We start from the raw sequence: 22,979 nt of genomic DNA, 5'->3' as shown, positions 1-22,979 counted from the left end.
TCAAAAAATTATCGTTTTGTTCATTTCTAAAAACTCAGAAATGGCATGAAAATATTAAATTTAAAAAATTTTTGAAAATGAATTTTTATATTATCAGGGAAGTAATTCTGAACAAATTGAATTCAATTGTGGAAATCGGAGTAAAATTCGAAAAGTTACAGCGTTTTTAAAAATTAGGCTTTTGGCTGAATTTTTTTTTGAAAATTCCGCCACGGGCGTAAATATTCCCAGAAAAAATACGGGTGGGCATATTTCTGGGCCTGAACAGTTTAAAATTAGTCCGGTCCACATTGGCGATAACCACCTGACACCTCTCCATTGTAAGATCCCAGGGGCTTTAGTGGGTTTTTACACATATGCACGTAATTATGAAACGCTATACGCTTGTAATGCTTGTTATTATGAATGGTTAAAAAATGTATAGATTTTTAATCGAGAATTGCCGCTATGTATGTGTCCAGGGCTGAAAATCAGTACTCGTGCTGACGCTCATATGACACCATTAATAAACACTTCACTCAATCAATCAATTAATGACCTCAGTCCATGGTATGTATGTATGTACTATGTGGGGTGACCAGACTACTCATTAATAGAGACAGCCAGGCCAGCGGCGGTAGCGCATTTAAGGCTAATTGCCGACTCCCCTAAGGACACTTGCGTTTAATATTGCGAATTCTGCCATTCGCGATCGTTTAAAAATCTTCCAGACTTAGCAATAAACCTTGCTAACCTGGCAAACGGCATTTCAAGTAATTCCTCGGAGGTCAGATAAAGCCCTTCGAGTACTACAAGTCTAGTCATCGCAAAACAATCACACTCTGTAATAAAGTGATACCCTGTTTCCTTCCCCTGTCCGCACAAGCAGCCAGGGGAGGACACCAGGTTCAAATTATACAGATGTGAGTTCAAAGTATGATGCCCCGTTATTACCTGAACCAGTTGGCGCAGTGAGTTACGGTTTAATTTTACAATGTTCCCCAAGTTTGCCTGGTATGGCTCCTTAAGAAAGAGTTTGGTCTGCTTACACAGATGAGTGTCCTGCCACCTAGATTTGTGCGCTTTTTCAGCCCACTCTCTACAGGCCTTTTTACGCGTAGTGGTATCTGTTTTGTTCAAAAATGCTTAGGTTAGAGTCTGGTTCTGGTTCCAGATGAACTTCTTGAACCCGCTTTCTTTTCGGACAAACTAACGAAGACATTTTCTAAATAGAAATATTTTCTTGTTTGCTTAGTCGTTCCAATCTACTACATATGTACCCAGATTGCCATACAAATGTCATGCCGTACACACTGTCCTTGTTAATTACAGCTAGGTACTGTCTGGAGTCGTCTTGCAAGCCTATAGTCCTGAGTTATAACTCGCTTCAGGTGCAAATAATGGCAATTTTGTGGATTCTCGTCAGTCTGACCCCTACGGTTTCGGTTATGTATCTCATCGTTCCACTCAAGCCACAATACATTTCATCTCTCTTTAAAGACGAAGTTGAAAGGCCGTTGGTTTTTGCTGGGTTTGCTCTGCTGGAAATCTTATCAAAGGCCTCGGTGGCATTGTTGGATGGGATGGAGGGATTTCATATATTGGTCACTGTCTATGTCGCGATATGCTGTACGGATGCGGTCAGGTAAGAATAATGTCTGTTAAAAAATATGTGGTTATTCAAAATGCATTAAACTTAAAAATTGGATAATATGTACATATGCATTCATTATATTCTTTTACTTAAAATTTGACAACAGTATTAATTTAGTACTCATGTTTTATTCATTTGTGTCAATTTTGACTTATTAGATAGTTCAATTTCTTAATATACCTCATGTATAAATGTATTAAGGATAGCGTGGAAAATGACTAACGAATAAAATTTGGCATTCACTCGTCATGAATACGTATGTACTCAATATTAGTTTTTCATTGTATACTTACCTAAATTTTGAAAATGTAATTCAACTTTCACGATCAATTCTTTATTAAAGAAGTGATCGTGAAACTGTGTTTGCTAACTGTGTTTGCATTTTTTGTACATACGTTAGAATTTAAAGTGCTAATTTAATTTACAGAAACTCGAACTCATCGGTTCAGCGGAAGCTTCGTGATTATCGCGCCTTGCACGTGCTCGTGGCTGCCTTCAACGATTCCATCACGAAGGAAATGCTGTCATTTGTCTGTTTTTGGGGACCTGGCGGATTCATTTTGGTCTCGGCATTTGCCACGATTCGATTTCACGGTCAAGTCAGCCTTTTCGAATACGCCCCCTTTCCCATTGTCTTGTTCAACTGTACGATTGCTTTAATGCTGGCCGTGCTAACCACATCGTCTGTGGGGGAGGCTTCAGAAAAGCTGTTGAGTTCGATGAAGTCGGAAAAAAGTGGGGTTAATCGAGATAAAATAATTGTGAAGGAAATGAAGTCGTTGAAAAAGTTTGGGGTGGAAGTCGGTTCCGCAAAATTGATTGAGAGAATTGTAATCCTGAAGATTTTATACGTTGTGTCGGACACTTTAACGACATGCTTGGTCACATTTCCGAAGGAAGCAGTATTTTCTTAAGACTTGGTATTTAGAGAGATGTATAAAAAAGTTATTAGAATGTTTAGATCGATAAGTATAAATTATTTTGGATTCCAGTGTTGAAAAATAGGTAATACCTAAGATGGGCAACTTTTTCAACATTTCAAGAAATTTTCAACAATTTTTGTTACCGACATATGAATTTTTTTATGATAATTAATTTGCTCGATATGATGCCCCTTAGTCTCAGGTACAAGTCTGAACCGCTTTTTCCTTGACGAAAACATTTCCAGGCACTTTTAAAGAATTATTTTTAACCACTAGTCCTGAAAACTTTTCCAAAGCCCATCTTGAATCTCAGCTAATTCGTACATTTTCTCCACAACGTACAGCAAACTGGCCTTGTCCCGTTCAGGTCATCTACCCTGAACAAAGCTTCGTCGATTGTGATTTCTCGTCCCAAGCTCCAGCAAGGTGGTTCTTGAACAGCTTTTTTTTAAAGTGAAAATTAGTGATATGACGCTCGTTTAACTCATGCAGTTTTGTTTGCTTCGGTTTCACTTTGTCCAAATCTCTTTTAATAACACTTCGAATTGTTGTGGGATTCGATTTTAGACGTTTCCCCATACTGCGAATGCTCTTTGGGGTTTCCTGATTGATCAAACGGTAAAGCTTCGTTTTTGGCTTTTTCGTCCATAATGATATGGGGCGTTTTTTAGGGGTGTAGGCAGTACCTGATTAATTGCTTGCCTTCTAACGCCTTCTACACTTAATATTCCATGAATTGAGGCCAAATAAATTTCATGTCCATGTGCATTAACCCTCTTTTATTAAAACTACCGGTGCAACCTGGCTGGAAAATTTTTTCACTAGTACCTCCACTTAAAATGATCAGGGAGGAGCAGTTTTTTTTAGATTTTCAAGTAGAAAAAAATCACAGTTTTAACTAATTGGTCTATCAAACAGTGTGGGCCGGGTTTGTTTAGGTTGGGCCAGTTTTTTCGCGCCAGCGTTTGAAAATTTCTCAGGTTAAGTGGCCCATCCTCGATAAAACTTATTATTGGCAGCGGCGTTAGGCAAAATTATAGCAGGGGCGTGGCATAAGGATCAGGACAGCGCCCTGGGCGTACCATTAATATGCGGATATGCAATGTTTCATACTGAACGTTGAATTATAGATTTACTCGGTTTCATTTCTTTTAAAATGATTATTTTTTCATAATGTTGTGCAGATATTATTCAACCGTTGTAAAATTGTCTTATACTTACAAGGGACACTCACGACCTGTCGTTTGAGTCCAGGGTACCCACCATGTTTTTTAGAATCTACTAGGACCCCAGATGAAGGATTCATTCATATTTCCGTGTAAAACTCATATTTGGCGCCATGGCGTGGCGCCAAACTTAAAAATTTGCATTTTCGACCAATTTCAAACCTTCATAACTTTCGCAGTTTATGTCGGATTTTCAAAATTTTATGCGTAAAATGATCACAAAAGTCGACATTTTTGAGAAAAAAATAAAAACAAAAAATTTCTAATTTTTGAGATATTTTTAGCATTTTTTCGACGAACCCCCATTTGTTAGAAAATTACGAAATTTTGCGAAAAGTTAAAACCGATATTTTTGGAAAAAATTTCATGGAATACGAAGTTGAACTCCTTGTCATGATTTTTGCCAAAAATTTTTAAAATCCGTCCAGGATTTCAAAAGTTATGGCGGTTTCAAAAATAAAAACATTCAAATTTGGCGAATTTGGCGCCACGACACGACGCCAAATATGAGTTTTACACGGAAATATGAATGAATCCTTCATCTTGGGTCCCAGTAGATTCTAATAAACATAGTGGGTACCCTGGACTCAAACGACAGGTCGTGAGTGTCCCTTGTTAGCCTAACTAGGTGAATGTACCAAAAAAATATGCAAATTTTAAAAATATAATGGACAATTATGGATGAAGATTTGTGATTAATGTCCGATTAAACTGGTTTGTAACTTGAATCACAACCTGTGCAATGATATGATTCTTTATAGCGTAACGTTGGTGAATGGCTGGAGGGGTGAAAGTGGTTTCGTGCCGTTGTCATGGAGCGTCCTTATGGGATTTCCTCCTAAAGAAGTCTGGCATTTACTATTTGGGGTGAAGATTCACTTCTCAAGCTCAGTTGCATTGGAATGTCATCAGAAAAATCCAAAGAATTGCAAAGATAGGAATAAATGGTGTCATATACCATGGCAGAAGCTTATGAAATGCATGAATCGAACGAATTTGGACTTGCACTTATGCACATCACATACATAAATAAATTCGTGGTGCGTAATATTCTACTAATTAAGGACAAAATTAGAATGAAAACGTTAATTTATGTTTTACCAGTCAATAAGTGGGGATGAAATAATTAGAAAATGCATCAATCTCTAATTATCCGATGGTTATGTTAAGCATTACAAACATAGGGATAATAACGGTTGATTTTAGTTATACAAAAAATTGGGGATTTTTGATTAAGGGTTAAATTGAATTTACCTTTTACTTCCGGTGAATTCTGTCCATAGCATATTTAGAATTTGCAAATTTTTCGCAATGCTTGAAAATGTCGTAGAAAAGTGGTATTGCACTTTTTAATGCAAAGTGGTAACTGAATTGATGGTAAAAATGGGAAAAATACATACGTGTATCTGTGCGAAAATTTGCCAATTCAACTCATCCAGGTAAATAAATACATATCCATGTCAACACAAGTATTTGCACATCGTAAGTACGAAATTCAATTCCGCGAATTCTTGAAGGTCATCTAGATCTTATGCGAAAACATCGTCGGCGAAATTCGGTTTCTCAGGTATCCAAGGAAGTTTGCTGACGCATATGAATATATGTCGCCATATTGCGAAATCTGTGCAGTTGCGAAATATTTATGGCGTCTTACACAGTTCATCAATTATTAAATTTTCCAATTTGCTTCTCTGAGCATTAATCGTGTGTAAAAATGACCACATTTTATAAAATCGCTACCACATCGACAAGTGCGCTCTGCATCGCGGTAAATACGTATTTAGCCGCAAACATTTTGACGACACGGAGGCCGCGGAGGTAATAACAATGCGGGATAAATATTTTCGTACCTTTTGTATTTATTACATGAGTCATTATCTGAATTATGCTTGTGGCTGGAAAATTATAAGAGAATGTGTCCAAAAATACATATACATTATACGTACGAGGTTATGGTTAGATTTTTAAATAAAAGATTCTTTTCTATCCGAAAGGTTATGAAAGTCTCTTAATTAAAAAATCTCACTAAACAAAGTTACGATTTTATGAGATTTTGTGTTTCGAGATTAGAATTTCGCGAAAAATAAGCAGAAAAGGTCATTTCGAAATATTTTTGTTTTCCTATTTTTCTATTATTATACATTATGATAAGAATGAAAAGAAATTATGTATTATTATCATAATAAGATTAATATAATTTAATAATATTAGTATTATTATTATTATTATTATTATTATTATTATTATTAACTTAATATAATATAATAATAATATTATTATTATTAAACTATTATTAAACTTATTATTAAACTAGCGAAACGGAGAGCCCACATGACTTAACCAAGATAAATCCTCCCTACAATGTGTAAAAGTAACACTAGATAGTGAGGATTTAACTCATTGTGGGGAAGGTTTATCAAAATGTGGGATAAAATATTATTGACTTGGTTCAACTTGGTTCAGTCATATGGGCTCCGTGTTCTGTTAAGAGTGTATCATTATTATTAAGGTCATTTCTAAATATTTTTTTCCTATTTTCCTGTTATTACATATATACTATTATTATTAATATAATTATAATAATAATATTAATAATAATAATAATATTAATATTATTATTATTAGTATAATATAATAATAATATTATAATATTAATATTAATATTATTATTGTTATTAATATTATTATATTATATCTATTTTTCCTAATTGGCAGAGCGGTGAATATTTTGATCGCGAATTGGTCCATCGTTACCTGTGCCGTTGTCTGGCTTGGAATTTTCGACAATGTCGAAGCTGAAAGGTTCATCCGGGGAAGGTGGACTTGTCGAGTGATGGAGTTTCTGAGAAGTCGAGTTTTTTGAAATTTTTTAATTTTTTTGACTTTCTAAAGATCAAGTGATTTTCATGATTTTGTTTCAGACTGGATGATGAACATGTATCCGCTCTGCGTGCTGGACATCATTGACGAAATGCAGACAATGTTGGTACCTCAATTTGGCAAATTGTATTATTTGCGGAATTTAGCAAAGGCCTGGATGATCTCGGTATCTGTTGCTGCCTACGGAGCTTTCTTGACCCATTTCAACTTCAGCAAGGAAATCGGAGGAGGAAAACTTGTCAGGAGATGCGTCCGGGTAAGAAAGTGCACCCTTAAAAATATTGTGTTACCCCTTTGAATTTACCCTGAATTTTGTATTAATTAAACACACAATGGAGGTCTCCAAACGAATACTCACAGATTTGGGTCAAATTAGCGTCAATAGATCACAAATATAATTAGTATCAAATTTGCAAATGGAACTATCTGCCAATGCGCACGTTTGGCGGATGTATTTGCATCCAAAGCGTGAAAAATGCGTATCAAATTTGGAAAATGAAAAATTTGGCAGCTTTGGGGGTGCATGTTCTCCTCTTTTTATGCAAATATCTCCGCTAAACTTGAGCATTGGCAAATAGTTCTGTCGGCAAATTTCATACTAATTACATTTGTGATCGATTGACACTACTTTGATCCAAATCTGTGAGCATACGTTGGGAGGCCTCCATTGTGAGTATACTAAATCCAGACAATTTAAGAAAGTATAATTTGATGCTGGTCTGGATTTTTTATTGTATAGTGGCTTAAGAAATCAGAGTGTATTTGCAATGCGATAGTGTGAAGTGCGACTCTCCGATTTACTTGAAATTTTGAAATTATGTGGTCCATGTCAATACAACGAAAGTTTCTTCAGGCAGTTTGTGCAATGGTCGAAATTTGACAAAATATTTGCGATCAAAGTTAAGAACCGGGCGATTTTAGCACCTGGAGGAAGCAAACTTAACCGGCATTTATAAAACCACCCCCACCCCCACCCCCATCCACCCCCACCCTCATCCACCCCCATCCACCCCCACCCCCATCCACCCCCACAGTTTTTATGGGGCAACGTGAGATACCTTGGGGCAAAGTGAGATTCTATTTCATATTGGGGTATCGTTCGTAATTAGCGTGCGAAGCGAGCAGGTTAGGTTAGATCAACTAGGTACGCGGAAAGCCTGGAAGGCTGAGCTAGCAAACCTAGCTAGCTAGGCTAGATAGAACATAGGTAGCTAGGGTAGCTAGAACCTAGGTAGCTAGGCTAGATAGAACCTAGGTAGCTAGGGTAGCTAACCTAGCTAGCTAGGCTAGATAGAACCTAGGTAGCACTTCTAGCTAGCTAACCTAGGTAGCCTTGCTAGCTGGCAGAGCTACCTAGGTTAGCTAGCTAGAAGTCTACCTTCCAGGCTTTCTGCGTACCTAGTTGATCTAACCTAACCTGCTCGCTTCGCTCGCTAATTACGAACCATACCCCAATATGAAATAGAATCTCACTTTGCCCCAAGGTATCTCACGTTGCCCCATAAAAATTGTGGGGGTGGATGGGAGTGGGGGGGGGTGGACGAGGGTGGGGGTGGATGGGGGTGAGGGTGGGGTGGATGGGGGTGGGGGTGGATGTTGGTGGGGGTGGGGGTGGATGGGGGTGGGGGTGGGGGTGGATGGGGGTGGGGGTGGGGGTGGAAGGGGGTAGGGGGTGGATTTGATGGGGGTGGGGGTGGATTTAGGTGGGGGTGGGGGTGGATTTGATGGGGGTGGGGGTGGATTTAGGTGGGGGTGGGGGTGGATTTGGGTGGGGGTGGTTTTATAAATGCCGAACTTAACTTCCATTCTCTTCTCGTGCTGGAAATCGCCCATTTTTCAACTTCGGGCTCAAAAATTTTGCCAAATTTCGACCATCGCCTTAAGAAATTTTTGTTGTATTGCCATGGACCACATAATTTCGAAATTTTAACCAAATCGGAGCGTAACACTTCACACCATCGCATTGTTAGACGAATAATGTGTAGTAAACCATGCATATATAATTTATTAATTAACTGGGATTTGCTTAAACGCTAACTTGGGAGAATGTAGGATCCCGTTCGGTTTAATACCTTGCTCACCATCGCGGACACGCTCCGGGCAATACTGCTGGTTTGTATGGCCCCAGCTTGCATCATTCACGGTGAGAATTTATTTGCATCTATCAACAAAATGATTATAGTGATCGGAAATACATACACATGCACATCTGTATGTGCATTATCACAAAAGTAATTTTTTTATATATATAACTTCAGACTTTCGCGAGTACTACGGCAAACTAGTTGAACGGGCAGCACAGCCGCAGGTAAGAAGTTAAACCCGATAAAGAAATGGGACAAAATGACTGTTAAAAAAGTTTTTCTTACCCAAATGTCTAATTACTGAGGGGGGATTTTCATCGAATTTTTTTCAATGCTGAGCTGAATTTAGTCAACCTACTAAAGTGGTTACTATAGTTACCATCTAAGTATATACACATATTAACGAAAGGCAGAGGTATGCGTGAATATATACGATATCTGGATAATATATTGACTGTGGCGCCATCTAGCAGATTATTAATTTGGGACGCTCCTGTATTTTTAGCTTAATTTCTTCCTTTTTTGTAGAATATGATAATCGCATTTGTTTCCCATTAAGGGATCCGATCTCGGGAGCGAGCTGATGGCCGAGAAATTGCGAAGAGTCCGTCGGTTTGGGGTCTACTGCGTGGTCGTCGTCTTGATCTGGATCCCGTTGGGAATGTGGTTGACCTGGGAGAGAATCGTGATGCGGGAAGTAGCCGGGGTGGAGGGCGAACCTAAGGGAGACACGTGGATCTGGGAAATGGGACTTGTCCTGTACTACACTTTCATCGGGGCGGGACCATCCCTCGCTTTATGGACGGACGATGCTCTCCTTGGGACGAAGTTCGTTGACCTCTTCATACCCGAGGAGAGACCGGCCAGAGAGGCGGATGAGGAAGAGGACGAGCACGTGGAGGTTGCAGACATTCACGGCAACAGGATTGAGGTCCAGCAGTAGGTCATCATTCGCTGAGTTAATTGGGGGCTGTGCTCTCCACCAAAATCGTCAAAATCAGCATATTGTTAAGCATCTCTAAACTGGAAATTTTTTGAAAATTCTAGTAAACGAGGTCGTAGCACAGGTCGTAGCCAATTAAAAAAATATATTGTTCAGATTTTGACAATTTTAGAAAGAGGAGATCTCGAGACGAAGAAACCTTCAGATAAATTGAAACTCGTCGATAGCAACCAGATTTTTAAATATATTCAAGTAGGCAAAAAAACGTGTGGGTTTTAATGATTATGGTGATACATAAGCAAATTAAATCCCTAATTTAATTTGAGTGAAGGAACAAATAATGGACATTGATAGTGTTTGGTATGAATTCCATTGCTATGGAAACCTCACCAGTAGTAATTTCTCCGGAGTAGTCGAAGTAGTAGAATATATAGTCGGAAAAAAATATATGGGCATGAATAATAGTAAAATTAGTCGAACAAATATGTATTTAGATGCGAAGTGAGTCATTTATGTAGTAATTCGTAGCAGAAAACGAATAAAATCCTTTTGGAAATATAAACACAGAGATCGACAACAGTGCAATAATTACACTCGTCTTGGAAATTGAATTCAACTACAATATTTACTTCGGGACGTAAATACGCGTAAAGAAAGCTTGGTATGAACTGGTGACCAGACTTTCCCCAGCGGAGAATGTAGCGGGTGCATATGCATATTTTCTCCCCACGTGTGCAACGCATGCAAACTCCACAAATCCTTGGCCGTGTCGTATCCATGTCACTTTCTGTATTTTACTCTTTCAGCCGCGTGATTACAGGACCAACATTGGTATCAGATTACTTTTGGTAGACGAAGATAATATAGACCACATATAATACACGCTATATCTTTTAAAAGTAATGTAGCAGCACTTTTGAAAAGCAGACGAATTCTTAATTATGTGATTACATAATTATTTAACTACCTATGTAACCGCATAATTCTAAATTATTAACAATTCAAAATCCTGATTACACTATGCACACTAAATATGTAAGTTTAACTCGTTAACGAGTAAATTATTGAAATAGTTTCTCTAATATTATGTCTATTAAGAGAGCATTCACTTTTTAAAAAGGTGGCATCATTTTTACGAGTTTGATTACTGGTTTTGGCTTGTGTAATAAAGGCATGAAGAGTAAGGGATGAACTATAGGAACATAGTTATTCGTGGAAATTTCCATTTTTCTTAGATCTATTTACATACATATTTATGTTTTTGATACTATGTATTTATATATTTAATTCATAAATAGGGATGGACACCAACCATAGTTAAGAAGGTAAACAAGGAGGAAATATTAATTTTTAATAAGTAAAGAACGAACGAGTAACCTCTATACAATTTTTAAAATACCTGAAGAATTTTTTTCGCAACGCTACATTTTCACATTTATCACTAAGGACGCTGTATAGTAGAAAATCGCGGCGAAAAATTCAGTCCTTGTCGTTCTCGTCATAAAATAAAAGGGTCCCACGTACGTCCTAATTGAACAATAACTATAGCGGGAAAATATAATGTGGGATGCCCCACATTACTGAAATCAAGCTTGCCGCCACAACCGTGGTGGCAATTGGGATCGCATTATTTAACTTGATTACTAAACAGGTTAAAGTGACGGCACACACAAACACGACGAACATTCCGGTCGGCAAGATGTAGTAGATAACCTGGTTCGAAATCGTGGAGAGGATTTCTAGTTGACGATAAGTTTTTAAATGTTGTTGAAATTTGAGCCTTTTTTGAAAAATATTTTTGGAAAGTAAGGTTTTCTGACTTTGGAGGAACAAGGAGGTTAAACAGGATTTAAAGGATAGCAGCCAATTCGCGGCTAATAGGAGAGTGCCCAACAAACTTATTGTTGAGTGAAGTAATGTGACAAATATGAAGACTAGTCTTACAAGGAAAGTCACGAATTTTGGAAAAAATGTCACATTTCTGAATAAAAAATGGGACGGGTCGACACCGTTGTGGAGAAGGGGGATAAGCGCGGCCACTACGGGGATTAGAAGAACGGGCGGGATTATTAAATGGAGAAAAAGTCCGAGAGGATCCAAATTTCTGGGACGATTTACTGTAAACAAGTTGAACAACTGTCGTAATAAATACAAACGTTTACATTTCCACAGTTTTCTAATTTTTCCCTCGTTTCTCATTTTCCCTCCTTTCTAATTTACCCTAAATTTTGTAATTTTTCCAACTTTTCTATCGTTGTATGGGTCCTCTCCCGTTTTCCCCGATTTTCTCGTATTCTCCTGTCCGCGATAAAATGCAACGAAATGAAAAAGTTCGAATGGATCGGAGATTTGGGGTAGTTTTCCTTAAAACAATTAACATTTTCCAGCATAAACCTTTAATTTCTGCACTTTTCTCATTTTATTCTCCGCCTACCGACATATAATCACGGCAAATGATTTGATGAAAATTGCAATAACTTTCCTTCTCGAAAGTTGGCCATATTTTGTACAGACATTTCGGTGAAGTGTCCCCAGAAAATAAATATGCGCGATTCCAAATTATATGTGGATAAAGTGTCCAGAATTATGCACAATTATGTATAAACCTTTCGACAGAGATGACCGGACATTAATTTTCTGCAGAATCGTGCAAGTTTTTTCTCCAGCCACACTCAAAATAAACTGGTGTCAATCCAGTGCGGTGTTGTCACATATAGACACCACGCGGTGTTGATGCGGGCAATTAACACCGCGCGGTGTCTATATGTGATTTCACCGCGCTGGATTGACACCAGATTATTTTGAGTGCATGTGTAATTCTGCCAAAACTATTGCGAATAAATAATTTGGCATATGCAAATAAATCATTCTGCCCAAAAAATTTTCCAATAACCGATAAACATTTTCTGATGAATTTTACAAATTTGTTCTGTTGTGAAGACCTTATGTGCATATGAATAATTCTGTAATGTTACATATACACGATTTTTATACCTAGGAAAGTCGAAACATCTAAGTTAAAGTAAATTTTCTTACCCCGTTGGATCCCTACTTTATGACTGAGAAGTCTAGAATTTATGTAAAGAAGACAAATTTCCTCGGTTTTCCAAACATTTGTCAGAATCATGGTGACGGATATGGTGTTCATACTGGAATACAAGACGAGTAGTACTCCAGCTGTTAGAGAAACGTCGGAAGCACCCATTTTCTTAAACAGGATCCATCTCGTCAAGGTGTAGAATGAGAAGGACGTCCATGAGACGAGTAAGATGGACATTGAGTAGAACGGGACCAATTTTTTGAACTTGGTTGGCCTTGGCCGCCAGGTTTTAGTATTCCACGAAATCGCCTGCGTATAGAGGGCGCTACTGAATTGTGCGAAACGATGCAGAGCTTGGGCAGGAGTGTGTGATGGGACTGAAGGGTGGGGAACATATTTCCCCCGAAAAGTGGGAGGACTAACACGACACGATAACTTATGGGGCAACATAGCTTGAAGGTAAGTATTTGCTCGTTAAGACTCGAAAACTTTAAGACTGTCTACACATAAAAGTTTGACGGAATGAGAAACTTTGAGGATTTATGGATTTTATGAGCCATTTAAGGTGAGGTGGACAAGCAAAAATTTTGACCCGGTCGTGCTTTGGAAAGGTATAATTAGGTCACAATTATGTATTTACGTATATTGATACCAATCAATTCCAAATTGTCTGCCTATTAATACATTTCAGAAATCAAATGTCACGACTTATATATATAAGTTTGACTCAACTTTAAGTAATTGTATGTATGTGAAACACAGAACTCCTTTATATTTACGAAATGGTGAATGAGAAGTTTTATCAAAATGAGAAAACCAGTGGAAAACTCAGGTATCCCAGACACGTAACGTCATGAATAAAAATTATGAAAAACTGAGCAATTTTTTTGCTCAGTTTGAAGGTGGTCTAATAATTTTCCGGGTCTCACTAGTGATTGGGAAAGATTTGAAACATAGATATGATACGGCCAGAAACCCTATTTATTTATGATTTGGCCCCTTTGCTCTGTAAAATTTTATTAGCCCCTTGAGGTGCTTTTTGTTTAAACATACATAGGCCCTGGGCCACTAAATTGTCTAGATTTTGACATAAACTGCAAAAGTTTAGAACTTCTCGTTTTTGTGTAATGGTTTTTCCCAAACTGAATTTTCCCTTTTTCACGAAAGTCAAAATTTCTCACTGAACTGAGCTTCAAAAAATTTAGGAATATTTTTTGTGTTAAACTTGAGCATTTTTACAGCGTCAGAAAAATTCAAGTGATTTTTGAACTGCGTAATTGCTTAGGAAGTGGGTGTCAAAGCCAAACAAAAATTTGAAAACCTTTTTAAGGGTGAAATTATACCGCCCCTTAAAATAAAAAAATGCTTAATTGCAAGAAGGAAGATAAGTTTAAAAACTGCACGATTTCAACAATTTGCAAAATTATGTATGCGTTTTTTTATTTTAAGTTAAATAAAATTCAAACGCCAAAATTTAAATACAATTTTTACCAGACACATTAGTTCTAAATTAGAACTAAATAATATGCCTGGTAGGCTTTGAGCCTATTTAGTTCTATTTAGCTTTAGTTCTATTTGTGCCTTATAATTAAATGGAATATTTATCAGGCTCAAAGCTGATATGAACCTCAGACTCGGGGCAAGCCAATCAATCAGTTTTGCGTTTTTTTCTTCACTTCTGTAATTGTATTCAATCAATCCTTATCGAAAGAGTCAGGAGTTTGAATGCTGTGAATTTGCCATGGTGTGACGGCGGTATCAATTCAGAGAATATACTCGTTCTGTTAAATTACAAAAATTCTTGCATCATCAATTTTTTAATCAATTCGGTTAACACTCTTAAAAATAATACCCTTTTAAAAAGCAAATGCACTCTAAATAAGTTGTGTTTAGAGTGCATAGTCTTTACAATATATTATAATACTCTGGATATTGTAATATCCAGAGTACATTAGTCTTTACCTGGTCATCTTATCTTTGTTCAGGATTTAGTTTATCTTACTTAATGTAGATAGGTTACATTTAAAGAGTATTTACTTTACAAAGTGTATGTACCATTATGTAGTATAGGGCATAGATCGGATATTTTGCATACTCCGGCCTCCGGAGGCCGGAGTACGTACTCCAAGCCCGGAGTACTCCGATCTATGGTATAGGATGAATAATTGAATGAATTTGCTATGAATTTGTCCGTCTGTCCGTCCGACTGTCTGCCAGTCAACAGGGTAATGCGAGAACGGAGCCACATAAGTAAGATCGGCTTATGGCATCATTCACATTACCCAAGGGGGAGTGGTTAATATTTACGATCTTCGATTAATCCCTTCACTCACGCAACCCCCTCCCACTGGGTCAGAGGGTGTGGTAACATAATTTTTAGCAAGTTACTCGTACATTTCACCCTATTTCTACATTCTGTTTGTAACGATTTATTTTTATAAGTGCACCCTAGCTTTACGCAAGATGAATGATGTTTTATGATTAATACTTCAAGTAAACATAGCAGCGTGAATGAGAACAATTGACAAGTTATTAAATTAATTGGCTACAGAATTCATCGAAATTCGGCCAATTTTATCGCATCTGTCACTCTGGTCGCGTTCAGTTAATTAACAAATGGTGATAAATCGAATGCCAAACATAACTTGGGACAAGACGATCGGTCCAAATTCAATTAGTTTTGATCTTATCTATTCGTATACCATTGCGTATAGTATTGAGTATTTAGGATTAGGTAAGTTTTCACATATCTATTTTTGTCTTCTTCATCGTATTAAAAAGCTGGCGGAACTAATGTTGACGAGTTAGTCGTACTGGAGACACACGGAAATCAACTTTACAGTTAATCAGAACTTCAAGTCTTTAGAAAAAATGGGGAAAATGAGACTTGTCTACTTAACGCACGTTATAACTTTACTTCTTTCCTGTTCAGTCTTGTCCAACGGTCAAGGCCCGGAATGTGACGTTGATGAAGGGGGCCCTTCTGTAAGACATTACTTTCAAACTTATTAAATAAAAGGTTAATATTTATGTCTCATGTGTAAACGATAGTTCTCCACATTTAAAATAGTTCGTTTAATTATTAACGGCCAGTTAGCGGCTAAATACGTAAGAAATGAATGTGTATGTACAGGGTGGTTTAAATGTCAGGTTACAATAGAAAATGCTTCAATGGGAAAAATTCGCAAATCTCCATTAGTTACTGAAATTTTGCTTTTGAAATTTAATATTTTAAGAATTTTGTCACCAATGTCCCATAATTTTTGATAAAAATTAATAAAAATCTCAATCCCAAATCCGTAACTAGTGGAAATTTATGAATTTTTCCCATTGAAAAATTTTCCGTTGTAACCTGACATTTAAGCCACCCTGTATGTAGATGGTTGAGTGTCCTCTGTGGGAGGAGGGTGTGCCGACCTATCAGCCTTACCCGTACCACTGCCAGAAGTTCATCGAGTGCACAAATGGGGATTCGGTCGTTCAGTGTTGTGCTCCGGGGACGGTGTGGGATCAGGATTTACTTGTCTGCAATCACGAAGGCGTGACACCTTGCGTCATCGTGACGACTACACAAATTCCGTAAGTCACAGGTTTTAATTTTCGCCCATGATGATATCTTGTTTTGAGCTTGGTGTACATAAATGAAATTGTCGATGTAAAACGATTTTAACAGAGAATCACCTACTCTACTCGCACCAACTACACCAACTACAACTACACCGACAACGACAACAGCAACTACAACTACACCGACTACGACTACAGCAACTACAACTACGCCGACTACGACTACACCAACAACAACTACACCGACTACGACTACACCAACTACAACTACGCCGACTACAACTACACCAACGACAACCACAACCCGTCCAACTACAACCACAACTAGTCCAACTACACAACGTCCTCCAATTGGAAATGGAACGATTTTTAGACTCATCAGCTATGTGTCCTCACGGGTAAGAAATCCACCGCGCTTAAAAAATTGATGTTACATATCTTCTATATTATAAGCTGGAAATGTCTGTTGGCAACGGAAGTGAAAGTGATTTTCCGTGACGGAAGTGAAAGTGGGGAAAGTTAAGTTTCGAATGGTGTGAAAATTAAACAATTTTAATTTAACACAAAATTATGTTTCATTTAAAAGCCCACCCAAAACACCACCCAAGATAATCTACGATATAATCACCGTCTGACACCACCCCCAGATATATACTGTCTGACAACCACTCCCTATAACCAACCCAGGAGTGCACCCCCAGATAACCACCACCAGACCGCTACTCCCGGATAACAGCCCCAAGCTAACCATTCTCAGGTAACCACCATTAGAGAATCACCTCTTGATAAGCACAACCGTACAATCACTCCCAGATAACCACAGTAAGATAACCACCTCTAGGTAACCACTCTCAGATAACAAGTGCAGGGCATACCACTGCATCAATAGTTCCTTGCAGTGTGCACATGTTTGCACTGCACAAGATCGTCCTTTCATGTCAGGCACTGTTTGTGCAGTTGACCATGTTTTAACATGGGTCAACGAGTTGTGTCACGTCGGAACTGCAACTATTGTGATGGGCTGTGCTGTGGGGACAGCACATCTTGGCCACTGTACTTTAAGGTGACGTTAAAGTGAAATGGAAGCCACTTTTGCTTCCGTTGCGGATCATTTACTTTGACTTCACTTGCCAACAGTTATTTTCAGCTAATAATATCGATGAAATAAAAACTTAATTTGGTGGAATTATGCACAATCCCGTTCTATTTTCTTGACAATCAAAGAAACTTGCGCCCGGCGGGCAACGGGCTTATACGCTAGTTTATGTATACGACGAATCGTGTAGTAGAGTGCGTATCCACATTATTCTATCTGTATTAATAGGCAATGGAGGTCTATAACTCGGACCTAATCACCTCCAACAAAATCCACGCTTATTCCGCCTATTCCGACTGCTCAAGGTTGGCCCAAGTTTGGAAATTGGGCATTTCAGGTAAGCCTCACAATTAACAATTATCTAGCTAACCGTAATACAAGTCTGTCCGAGTTTGTAATTATTTAGGCCACATATTGGACAATTTGGTTATCAGACCATTTTCAGAAACAATGAAAGCTATGTATAGAAAAGCACTGTTGCGATGCTTATAATTCCAGTTTTTTTCGGTTAAGTCTGGTTTACGGTTGCAGATTAATAATTATGCCTACATTTAAAACGCATAGGGTTTCGAGCCAAATTTTCTCAGATTGGGCAATATCTATACCTTGGGCCGAAATATGTAATTACTACATATCGTCGTCCTAATTCTAAAAACCCCTAAGTGCAGTCTCATCTTAATTCTAAATAGCCCTAAGTGCAACTGCTTCGTAATTTTAAAAAGCCCTAAGTGCCGTCCCTCGTTAATTTTAAAAACCCCTAAGTGTATTTTCGCATTAATTTTAAAAAGCCCTATGTGATACATAAAAACGAGTAAAAAGCCCTAAATGCAATTCAAATTTAAATTTCAAATTATGCATAATTAGACAGTGGTTGCGGAAGCGTGGGGACATAGGGACAATGTCCCCACGGAAATTTTCCCGTGGGGACAGCCAATGTATTTGTCCCCACGGTCACGCGGGGGTCAAGTGCATGTATTAAAAAATGAATGCCAGAAGACTTGACATTGAAAATTATGGTTATTCATAATTATGTATTCCCTTTTCTGACGTTGGACACATTATAAAAAATAGACCGTATATGCCAACCAGCTATGCATTTGTATACAAGCATTATACAAAAATTGCATTAGCATTTAAAATCATAGTAATTAACAAACTTATTGGTAGCGTATTTGTCCCGATGAAATTTTAAGTGTGTTGTGTGTAGTAATTTGTTTTTGCTTTATTTAAATAATTAAAACTTTAACAAACTGTTTATTTCAAAGTTCCAAGAGTTGCATGCAAATATTTAATTAAAACGTATCATCTGTTTAAGGTGAGATTTACTCACCGGAAATGTATTCAGTTTAACCTTCTCCTTGCAGTATCAAAAGTTGTAATGTTCTTAGAAGAACTAAAATTATCAAAAAATTTCAATTTGCTGTGGGATGAGATGGTCACCAAGCTTGAGGAATATGAACTAACCTAACCAAGCCTTCCAAGGAGAAGAAAGGCTAATCAAAAATATAGCCCACTTACGGAAGTTCCCATATATACATCGTGGCCAAGAATTATCTGACCAGGCGAAGTATAGCCTCAAACATTTGTTAATTTCACAAGAAAAACATTTTATTAACAAAAACTCTTATAGTATTTTCTAAACTAACGTCTTGTGGGTCCCCCAGACGATTGTGCATGTTATGAAATTTTGCCCTCAGATTTCCTGATAGATTTTCCAGACAGTTTTGGGAATTTTTTTCCAAGCGTTTTTATAACGTCACATCTAATTAAATTAGATTTGATAAAATACTATACATAGCTGTGATAACCTCATACTGTGTGAAATTTTTTTACCACAAATTAAATTTTGAAGATATGTACTAAACTTACCTGTGCCATTCTTACTAGGATTACAAATTTTTCCGCAAAATTTCAGAAATTTCAAATTTTTCTCAAAAATTTCAAAAATTTCAAAAATTTCGAATTTTTCTGATAAATTTCAGAAATTTCGAATTTTTCTGATAAATTTCAGAAATTTCGAATTTTTCTGATAAATTTCTCAAATTCTGAATGTTTCTCAAAAATTTCAAATTTTTCTCAAAAATTTCCCAAATTTAGAATTTTTCTGAAAAATTTCAGAAATTTCGAATTTTTCTGAAAAATTTCTCAAATTTCGAATTTTTCTCAAAAATTTCTACTTTTTTTAATTTGAATTTTTTTTACAAATAGAAAATTTTGGAAATTTGACAGTGAAGGTGAGAATTTAAAAAGTCCACTATGTTTCGTGAGTCTCCTTTGTAAAACATCTAAGAATGGCAGAATCAAAATTTAATTTCAAAATTTAATTTGTGATAAAAAACGTCACACAGTATGAGTTTATCACATGTGTAGTATTTTATCACATCTTATTATGCATAATTATGCATAATTTGAAATTTAAATTTGAATTGCAGTTAGGGCTTTTTACTCGTTTTTATGTATCACATAAAAATGGCTTTTTAAAATTAATGCGAAAATACACTTAGGGGTTTTTAAAATTAACGAGGGACGGCACTTAGGGCTTTTTAAAATTACGAAGCAGTTGCACTTAGGGCTATTTAAAATTAAGATGAGACTGCACTTAGGGGTTTTTAGAATTAGGACGACGATATACATATGCATAATCACACTGGTTCATTTTCGTTCATATGAGAGAATGATAGTGTAGATGTAAAAATTAATTTCTTGTCATGTGCATAAAAGTAATGTAAGATTGGATGTCATTTCAGATGAGTGAGTATCTTTACATGCAAGGGTTTCTCAGTACTTTCCGAAATCCATTCCTTTTACATAGTGGGGTCATAAGTTCTCGTGAATGCATTTCCGGTAATAAATCCCAAAGTATTAGAGCTATCTGTTCGAAATTTTTATGGATTAAGAAGCTATTAATATTGTTTAGAAATCATAACTTCTTTGTCAAGATTTCGTCCACGGGCAATTAGACATAACTCGTGACGGCCACAGGTTGATCGTGGTACGCGCCAATTTTCGTGCCAAAAGTATTTCAGACTTTTCACCGTTGGCAAAAAATTTAATAGAAAAAAATACCAGATATTTGTTGTACAGAAGTCTGACATCCGTTTAAGTATGCGGAAGTCAATACGAAGTCATCACCGTGGTGTGCATGGGAGCAAGTTGGCTGGAGAAATGAAATCTCTGTTTTTTATCGCAAAGGGTACAAGTTGAAGCCAAGAATTATTTTCAGAGTGTCCTAAAGCCAAACGTTAATAACCTGAACCCTGGACCCTCCGAAAATCGACATTGGACCTTTCAACAAGACTCTGTTCCTGCGCAAGGTGCAAAATTGTCCAAAACTGGCTTCAGACGAATTTTCATGACTTTTTTTCATCCGTAGAACGGTGCTCAGTATCTGCAGACCTTAATCCCCTAAATTATGACTGGTGGTCAAAATTATAGGTACAAGTATGCTCTAAATTTCACCCAAGTGTGGAAGGGCTGAGGTCGCACTTACTGAAGATCTGGCGCTTTTCCCAGGAAATCCGTGCGTGCCGCGATCGAGCAGTTTTCGCCACGACTTATGTCTTGTGTACAAGCCCGTGGAGGAAATTGTGAAAACGAAGTTATGATTTCTAAACAAGATTAATACCTTGTTCATCCACAAAAATTTCTATCAGATAGCTCCAATACTTTGGGCTTTATCACCGGAAATGCATTCACGGGAACTTATGGTCGGACTATGTACAGAAACTTGTGCATGGGTCCTTTTTCATCATAGATAAGTTACACGTAACACATCGTTGCAAATTATTACATTCTCGACATTCTTTCGAAAAATTCTAGAAATGCTTTCCGCTCGTCAAATATTCATTTATCTATGCAAATCCAACCCAGTTTAAATTATTTTACGACTTTGGTACAAATAAATAATTCGATGCCAGGTTCGGATTATACTTTCCACTCGGCCTTGGGTGGCTCGAATCAATGGAGACATAGGATGAACAGATGTTTTCCAATCCACAACCGTCCCTGCACAGCGGTATGCTTAAGATTGTAAATTTGAAGTTAGTAAAATTTAAAAGCAGCAGGTAAAAATTAAAAGCAGCAAGTAAAATTTTTCAAGACATAAATAAATTAATTTCTTTGATCTTTCAGGAAGGGACTCCGTACTGGCGTTTAAGTTCCGAGAACACAATATTACACAGTATGGAATGTCGAGAATGAGCCGAATAACACAATTCGTTACACAAGGTTAAAATAAGGCGTCTAATAACATACAAGGGAACCTTTTTTCAATCTCAATACACTGAAAATGTCTAAAACAGTGTAGTGTATGAAACAAACCAAGGCACAAATTGGGAACCACGTGACACCCATCGTTTTGTTGAACGGCCCCTTTGAAGACAAATATTGGCGATAATGTACAATTCTTTAGTAAATTTCCCCTTGTTTATTTCCACGCGAGGCAGGGCGCGTATTAATTTGGAGGCCCGTTAGTTTTCTTACAGTGGGCCAATCAACTTAATGATGGGGGTCACATGGGGTTCCTAATTTTCCTTAATTCTTGTACATAACTTGCCAGAAAATTTCAGCTTAGCTTGAAATAAGGTTAACTTGTAAGTTGTCATTTGTCATCAAAATTATCAAGGTTGTATTTAATGTCTTCCAGTATTCCGAACGCTGGTGGGGGGATTGACCTGCTAATGTATCCTTCGGACATGTCGAACACTGCACAGTGGTGGGAATTTAGGCGATGTTAAGCAATGAATAGATGTTGAAATCATTGCAATTCTATGTCATTATGTACATATTTTGTCGCAAAAGTACAAGATGTAACAATTCAAATGTCTGTATTTTATTTGTTCAATAAAGCATGGTGACAGAGAATTACAATTAATATTACACTATTATGTATTTTTGAGTTTGGACCTCATTATAAGGTCAAAAATATTTATTTATGTTATTTATGACGTTTGATCTGAATATTTCAGATACATGGATTGTGTCCACCAATCAATTAACTAAATATCTATTGCAAATTTTTCGAATGCCCACCAATTATTAAATTTGTCAATTTGTTAAAATTGTCAATTTGCTTATTGGAACATTATGCGTGTAAAAAAATGAATACATTTGATAAAGTCGCTACGACATCGACGAGTACCCTCTGCATTGCGGTTAATATTTATTTGGCCTCCAACATTTTGACGACTCGGTGAACATTGTAATCGAGGAGCCCCAATGTATAAGAAAATTTCAAAATTTTGCAAACAATTGAAAAACTCAATTTTTTCAAAAACTTCATTACACACGAAAGTTGAACTGTTTGTCATGATTTTCGTAAAAAACTACGAAGATCCGTCCAGGATTTCAAAAGCTATGGCTGTTTAAAAATTAAAAAACCATTAAATTAGGCATATGTCGCGCCACGCCACGGCACCAAATATGAGTTTTACAAGGAAATATGAATGGATCCTTCACTTGGGGCCCAGGTAGATTCTACCAAACATGGTGGAATATCATATGGATATCAAACTATCTGCAATTGATTCATTTTTTCTCCCCTCACGGACCAGGCTCATGCAATCTGAAGAAATCCTATGGTCGTGCC

General features: G+C 37.1%; 1 protein-coding gene across 1 annotated transcript; it reads left to right on the top strand.

Moving 5' to 3' along the window:
• The first annotated feature begins 5,468 nt into the window (after positions 1–5,468).
• Positions 5,469–10,194, top strand: LOC118438895. The gene is made up of 5 exons (XM_035859731.1): positions 5,469–5,600; positions 6,498–6,918; positions 8,715–8,805; positions 8,921–8,970; positions 9,306–10,194. Exons 2-5 carry the CDS (start codon positions 6,709–6,711, stop codon positions 9,687–9,689), a joined length of 735 nt encoding a protein of 244 aa, XP_035715624.1. The 5' UTR covers positions 5,469–5,600; positions 6,498–6,708; the 3' UTR covers positions 9,690–10,194.
• Positions 10,195–22,979: the final 12,785 nt, after the last annotated feature.

Source organism: Folsomia candida, unplaced genomic scaffold (assembly GCF_002217175.1).
Source record: "Folsomia candida strain VU population unplaced genomic scaffold, ASM221717v1 Fcan01_Sc027, whole genome shotgun sequence".
Classification (NCBI taxonomy): domain Eukaryota; kingdom Metazoa; phylum Arthropoda; class Collembola; order Entomobryomorpha; family Isotomidae; genus Folsomia; species Folsomia candida.
This window is presented reverse-complemented; position numbering and strand designations above follow the sequence as displayed.